At 49.8% G+C, this 7727-nt stretch overlaps 1 protein-coding gene and 1 non-coding gene across 2 annotated transcripts in view; one reads left to right on the forward strand and one right to left on the reverse strand.

Annotated features, from left to right (window-relative positions):
- The first annotated feature begins 827 nt into the window (after positions 1 to 827).
- TRNAW-CCA lies at positions 828 to 899 on the forward strand. The gene has a single exon. It is a non-coding gene; the product is annotated as a tRNA-Trp (tRNA).
- A 6131-nt stretch (positions 900 to 7030) lies between these two features.
- Positions 7031 to 7727, reverse strand: part of LOC106723269 (zinc finger protein 501-like) — a 21226-nt gene continuing 20529 nt past the window's right edge. Inside the window, exon 5 of the mRNA XM_014527357.1 lies at positions 7031 to 7034. Within this exon, the coding sequence (XP_014382843.1) occupies positions 7031 to 7034 (4 nt within the window). The remainder of the gene's footprint in view (positions 7035 to 7727) is intronic.

The following is a 7727-nucleotide window of genomic DNA, read 5'->3' on the forward strand; positions in this document are numbered from 1 at the left end:
TCTTTCCCTCTCCTTTCCTTGTTTTACATCAGCTGTATGTTCTCTCATTCTGCAGCAGGTAGAGGGCAGATTTGGACCCTGGTTTCTAACATTTCAGTCTTCACTGGATTCTTCAATTGGACCCTCCTGATTCTTTTAGTTGCCCATACCCTGTACTGTCAGTCTTCTCTCTCCCATTAGAGATATCACCCTGAAGCTGTTTTATTTCCAAACCTTCTGAACATTTTCTCACTTGTTCTGTGCCACAAACCTCCCCAGTAAACCAGATTTCATCCTCCAGCTCCATTTTCAGTATGAACTGGGAACCCATACTAGACGTACTGACCCATTATTATGAATTAAGCAAGGCTTCTTGCCCAGCAGGGAGTGAGCCTCTGATGGTGTGTTGGGCAAGTGAGGAAGCTATCTAAAGGCCAGGAGAGGAGAGTGGAGAATATTTCTCTCAGGTACACTCCTGCTTGAGCAGATGCTGCAATTGTTTGATGATCATTTCCAGTGGCTCAAGTATGAGATGGCAGGTGACAACTAAAACTGTGAAGTCAGTGGGTGTTTCCTCTGTTTGTACTTGGTTGCTGTAGGGTAGTTTGAAAGATACAACCTATATTTCAGCTAGAAGCTTATGTAAATTCTGTGTTAAAATAATGCTGAAGTTAGGATGTTCTGTTTGGATTTCTATGCAGGTCACAGGAACTGTAGGAAAAGTCTGGAAAATGCAGTGGAAAGGGCACCTGGAATAGGGAAGGGGGCAAAATCCCTACGTGCACCAAGTGAGAGGCATTCTTTCAGTAAGTTATTAAGAGGAGGGAGAGAAAAGCTGTTAAATATGTGGCTCCATGGTGTAAGGGTAGCATATCTGACTCCAGATCAGAAGGTTGTGTGTTCAAATCACACTGGGGTCAACTACTTCCTCTTAAGTCCTGTGAGATCCTCACCACTTGTGGTGGTTTCCTTGCTGTGTTGATGATGATGCCAAAGGAGGCCTTTTTCCCAAAAATGGCCATAATGAAAAAACACCAGGCCTCGAAGCCTGGGGTAGATGGAAAGGTTGTCTGGTGTGATACAGTAGGCTAGGAAACTTTCTTTTCCTGTGGGAAAGTGGACACAGGTACTTCAGGTTCCCTGTGCTGGGTCAGCCAACTAGTACAAATCAATTCAGCATGGCCTTCAGCTCAGAGTCCCTACTTGTGCTGAATGAGTTTATTCAATGTGATACATTACGGGGTGAAGAAAAAGGCCAGGAAAAGCAGGTGGTTGACTCTCAAGCTGTAAGGGGACTCCTGTCTAGGGAGGCTGGACCTGCCCAGTCCTTCCCAGAACCACTGTCTCCAGGAATGTGCCTTGGCCCCATTCTTGGTAGTTCCTGGCTCCGGTCCAGGGTGATCAGACACATACCAGGGTTGCCTGATTGCAGAGCAGCTGGAGCTGTGACTTCCAGGCCCAGGACAGCTGTTTCCACTTTGGACAGCTGCTTTGGTTTATGACCTGGTGCTGCCCGTAGGTGAAAAGCTGATGGTGCAGGGGCCTTTGTAAAGCCCCTGGGCTCCATTGTCCTACACTGATCCAAACCCAGAGCCTTGCGTCCCAGCTGGCCATGAGGGGCAGCTGTCTGTATGACACTTCTAACTGGGGCAGACTAGGAACAACACTGCCTAAAGAAGCCACCCAGATGTCAGTACAGACCCACAGGGGTCCTGGTCACACCACAGTGCTTTGATGCCATCAAAGAGAGCTAGCTGGAGGATGAATACAAGGGGGATAGACAGAAGCCTGGCTATGGTGGATGGGCCCTTTTGGGCAGCTTCAGAGCCTCTGAGGTGGTGGCCGGGGTTGCAGACCCTTTTCCTTCACATTGCCATTATTGTAGAGGGTTCAGTGTTTCTGCAAGGCCCTCCCTGAGCCTCTCTCAGATGAGCAACAACAGGAGAGAAATCTGGACTGAGGGAAATGGGGTCCAAAGTTGCCTGGTTCTGCACCTCTGATGTGTTGGGTGGCTGCAGGGTGGGAAGTGGCAACATCTCCTCTGCCCCAAAATACCCGTACACGCTGCCAGGACATTTTTCAACCATGTATCAGGAAAAAGCCAACCTATTAAATAGGTACTTTGCGTCGGTCTTTCATCAGTCCCATGGGACGCCCATGCCCGCTACAGGGCCGGGAAGTCCGGGTGAGGGTGATCCCCTGCCCTCCATTAATGCTGACTTTGTGAAGGAACATCTTGAGAAGCTGGATACCTTCAAGTCAGCTAAACTGTTAGAGCCGTGAAAGGGTGCTGCAGGGTGCCATGCAGTATGACCACTTTTGGGTATACAAACACCTACACATGAGTTGCAAGATAAACCCAGAGATTTCAAAAGCATTTTGACTTCTGTCTTTCCAAGTCTGCAACACAAAAATTGATCTATTTTTCTGTACTCAAAAAATGAGCGAATGGTAGGACATGGCATTTTCTGAGGGTACCTTGAATCTAACAAGGGGTGCTTCAAATCTAGCAAGTTTGAGAACCACAGCACTGCCGCAGGAGAGGTCTACAGTAACCCAGGTGCACCCAAGGATGTGCTCCCTTCTCCAGATAGAAAGGATGGGTTGCCAGGCAGGACTGCTGTGAGAGGGATCTGCAATATTGCTCAGATCCCTCTATTCTCTGTAGAGTCAGGTCAGGACAAAAATGACTTAACTATGTACAAATGTATTAATATTTTTACATTATATAAAATATTTACAAACCCAAAAACAAAAAATATCTAATGTTAATAAATATATACAGTTTACAAGTGATGCTATATTCTATAATTAGTGACTAAGAACTTATACCACCACCAGGGGTCTCGAACACTGCACAGATAATCAACCGATCTGCAGCAGGTAAACACAGGTAAGTCCAAATAACCCACAGGTAAAGACAGGTAAACAATAAATACTAGCAAACCACAGGTAGGGTATCAAAAGGGGATCCAACAATAATAAGCCTATATACATACACAACAGTTAAACAACAAGTCACATTAGAGGGTCATCATTGACCACAAGATGAACATGAGCCTGCAATGTGATGCGGCGGCTAGTAAAGCGACCAAAACGCTGGCTTGCATCCATAGATGCTTCTCAAGCAAATCCCGGGACGTCATTCTCCCCCTGTACTCGGCCTTAGTGAGGCCGCAGCTGGAGTACTGTGTCCAGTTTTGGGCTCCACAATTCAAAAAGGATGTGGAGAAGCTTGAGAGAGTCCAGAGAAGAGCCACGCGCATGATCAGAGGTCAGGGAAACAGACCCTACGATGACAGGCTGAGAGCCCTGGGGCTCTTTAGCCTGAAAAAGCGCAGGCTCAGGGGTGATCTGATGGCCACCTACAAGTTTATCAGGGGTGACCACCAGTATTTGGGGGAACGTTTGTTCACCAGAGCGCCCCAAGGGATGACGAGGTCGAATGGTCACAAACTACTTCAAGATCGTTTCAGGCTGGACATAAGGAAGAATTTCTTTACTGTCCGAGCCCCCAAGGTCTGGAACAGCCTGCCGCCGGAGGTGGTTCAAGCGCCTACATTGAACACCTTCAAGAGCAAACTGGATGCTTATCATGCTGGGATCCTATGACCCCAGCTGACTTCCTGCCCTTTGGGCAGGGGGCTGGACTCGATGATCTTCCAAGGTCCCTTCCAGCCCTGATGTCTATGAAATCTATGAAATCTGGTTACACTAGTGTACCTCTTAGTTAGACAGCATAATGTGATTCAGGATGCCATGTGATGGACGTTTCTGTGCCCCCTGCAATGCTACTTCCCCTGGCTAATTCCTCCCACTTGTTCCTTGCACCTTGTTCCCAGTTTAGTGTTTTCCAACTAGAGCTCCTCACCAGTGGGTCCTGCTCTGCCCATCTGCTGGATCCTCCCAGCATCAGGTCTTTTCTTTCCATGCAGGTATTTACAGACCATAAGCATATCACACAGAGCCAAGCTCTTCAATAAGCTTTTGCAGGTAAGCTTTTCACACTTAGGTCCTGCTGTTCTCTTTGACCTTTTGATTACCCCTACTTCCCCCATCAACCCTTTTTTTTTTTAAAGACGCATGACCTGGCCACAGAGTCCCTGACTTGGCCAGAGGCTGCCAGTGGGGGGGAATGCCGTCTCCTGCTGCCAGCCCTGCTCCCTGCCCCTACATCCAGAGGCTATCTGCCCTCACCACTGAGACATGAGACTGTTTCTCCCTGTGTGACACAACATGGGTCTGAGCTGCAGGTGAGGCAGCTCCAATAGAGTTGATGCACATGCTGAACTGGAGCTGGTGCAACTCAGGGATGGTTCCTCCTCTACTGGAATAGCCACACCTTGGTCTTAAAGCTCAGTGGGGAAGCCTGGACTACAGCATGGAGTGACACCCCTCCTGCTCCCACTTCCCTGGGCAAGAAACCACGTTGAGGGTCTCGGGGCTTTCGGGAGTGGCTGCGGCTGCTACCGGGAGCAGCTGCAGTGATCAGCCAGCACTTGCTCCCAGAAGTGGCTCCAGCCACTCCTTGGAAGCAGTTGCAAGCACAGCGATTGGCCGTCATGGGATCACCTGCAAGGGATCCCACCCTCCCCAGTCCGCAGGCTCATCCCCAGTCGGCGGGATCACCTGTGGGGGACCCTCTCCCCTAGTGAGTGGGACTGGTTGCAGGGGAGGGCACCAGTCGCCCATGCAGGCAAGTGTCATGGCTCCAGCCAGTGATTTGCATCTGCACGTTGCCCCCCCCTGCTCCGCACCTGGCCCCCTTCCCTGCCATTCGGCTGGTGTGCTGCAAGATGGGAGATCTGCTAAGTGTGCCGCTGGAACCAAAAGGTTGGGAAATGCTGGGCTAGAGCATCTTCCTCTTCCATTCCCTGCTTCTTCTTCTTGGTGGCACCCAGGCTTGCTCAGTCGACATACTCAGCATTAAGGTGCCTTAAGGCGTCTATACATCCCGTAAGGTGCCTCAACTATCCACACCTAAATTTGATATCTGCTTTATGCAGGATGGTTGCCACGTGGGGCTGGGAGGATAGTCTACCCCCCTCACTTTCTGTGCCGCGTGTCAGAGGGTTTTAAGCTTCCCACAGAGGCACCAAGGCCAGGGAAAGCACTGCTCCTGGAAAGGGCTGCTTCAGCATAGAGCTAATAGTCTTACTACAGTTCTTGCCAATATAGTGTGGTACTGAAACGAGCAGGTGAGAATGGTTCCTGGCCCCTTTCTTCAGCTGGGGACTTTGAGACCACCCAGATCCTGGACAAAAACAGTTGAAACGTCATCCCTACATCATCAGGCCATGCCGGACGGTGGTAGTAGGAACCCATGTACTCAAACAACCCTTTGTTCATTCAGCAATGCCTTTCCAGCCCTCAAGGTTTCCCATGGAATCAGGACATCATGTGGCTCTAATACACAGACAATATCCCATCCCCTGCAGCCTTGAACTAGGGACCTGATGTTTTTTTTTTTCCCCAGAGCCTACCTGCCTCTCCCAGGCTGGGTGCTAGCAGACGGGTGCTACCTCGGGGGTGCCACTGCCATGGGGGGAAGGTCAGGGGGTCCCCCACAGCTCAAGGGCCACTTGGCCCACTGGGAGCTAGCCCCCCTGGAGAAGGAGGTCCAGCAGACATTGCCATTCAGCATTCCCCCAGCTTGACTGGCTTCTAGATGCTAACTTTTCTCCCCCATAGCGCTGGTAACCAGTGCTGAACACAAGATAAGCTGGGAGGAGTTGTTTGGGGGCAGCAACATTCCTCCAGCCCTCTAGGTGTGGAGACCAGTTGTCAGTCACAATCAGTTATTTCACCAGGTTTTGTCCTGGTGGGCAGTTGAGCCAGACAAGGAAGTAGTGCCAGGATCTGTCTAGTAGTAGTAGTAGCATGCTTAAATTTAATAGCCATAGTGGTAGCACTAATAATAGCAATGGTTGTAGAAATAATATTTTTGTTACTACTACTGCTATTGCTATAATAATAAAAGAAATAACAGCAATACCCAGAGTAGAGGCAACATTAGTATTCCTATTAGCACAATTGCTATTATAACAGAGAGAGCCATATCAATAATATCATTGCTACTGTTCTTGGCCTTACTGCTAGCACTGCTATTATCACTGAAGCAGTAATTATAGCAATAAGATTATTATTTCTATTTATATTATTATGATAAATAACAACACCACCAATCATAACAGTAGGTCTGATAGCACCAGTCATGACTGCTACTACCCTTATGTAGAGCCCTATCCAGAAAGGCTTAGCCCAGCTCAGTGCTGACACTCCCAATGCATCAGAGGAAGGTTTAAGAACAGGAAACCCCCTGATACATGTAGCAGAAGGCGGGGGGGAGGGGGGGTTGAGGGTGGGATTCCCGCCTAGCTCTATGTGGCAACCAGCAAAGCTCAGAAGCCTGGGAAAGACCCCTAGCAGAACACAGGCATAGCTACATCCAGTTCACCCCCAACTAGTGGCTGTTTGAACTCATGATGCCACAAACCCCACACCCAGATGTCTCTTTCAGGAAACCTTTAGAGGTGTTGCTTCCCAAACGAGATTCAGCTCTGGAAACCCAAGTGCAGTGATGCTGAGGTCCATGGAGAATGTGGAGGGTGTCTGGCAATGGACAAGAGGCAGAAAACTTCCCTGGACCAGAAGGAGAAATGGGACATAGGAATCTAGTGTTCTCTCACACTCACATGGTGTACCCGGTCAGATGAGCAGGAGCTGAGGGTTGTGCCCTCAAACCAAGCAGATACCCCAGTTTGCTTTTCCAGCTGGTCGAGCACCCCAGAGTGACCCGTGTCTCTGCTCTCACAAAAGGCTATTTGGGAGGGGTAGTGGGGAGGTGGTGGTGCCAAAGGTGGGGCAGAATCCCAGGGTGTTACACCCAGGATGTCTCTGTTGCTTTTCCAGCTGGTCGAGCACCCCAGAGTGACCCGTGTCTCTGCTCTCACAAAAGGCTATTTGGGAGGGGTAGTGGGGAGGTGGTGGTGCCAAAGGTGGGGCAGAATCCCAGGGTGTTACACCCAGGATGTCTCTGGGGCTCTGCATTTTATCTGGAGAAGAACAAGAGAAGCCACAGCAAGTTTCTCTGCATGAGATACAGTATACAGAGACACTAGCAATCAGGTAAAATTTCCCAGAAGACAACACACTGCATCTCACTGAGAGGATGTCCTCATACCCTCTGTGCCCTTCCACAGGAGGCAGGACCTGTCACAGCCTGCACCTCCTGTGGCAGGGTCCTGGCTGCACAGCAGTAAATGGGAGTGAGGCCTCAAATGTGACTAACTCTGGTGTCTTGAGAATTTGCAACAAACCCTGAACAGTGGTGAACCCTTGGCAAAGGGAAGAGGCTGGCAACTCAAAGAAAGATCTACCCTAAAAAGGGTTCTGGACTCTTCTCAGTCCCCCTTAGTTCAGGAGAGGGCACAGAGCCCAGCCACAGGGATACCATGTTCAGTACTTCAGCTTTCTCAGCAGAAACTGCATTACAGAGAGTGCAGTGAAGGGCAAGAGGGCAGGGGAGTAAAATGCACCCAAGGATGCATCCTTCTGGAAGGAGGCTGAGAAGCAAAACCTTCCAGGCTAGTGGGAGAACATGGCAAAGCCCTCCTCACACAAAGCAACAATATGGCTTCTAGCCTGTGTGCACGCGCTGGTGGTAGGCCAGGCTGAAAGAGCGGGTAAAGCTCTTCCCACACTCCGAGCACTGATGTGGCTTCTCCCCTGTATGGATGCGCTGGTGG

Source organism: Alligator sinensis, unplaced genomic scaffold, assembly GCF_000455745.1.
Source record: "Alligator sinensis unplaced genomic scaffold, ASM45574v1 scaffold1105_1, whole genome shotgun sequence".
In the NCBI taxonomy this organism is placed as follows: domain Eukaryota; kingdom Metazoa; phylum Chordata; order Crocodylia; family Alligatoridae; genus Alligator; species Alligator sinensis.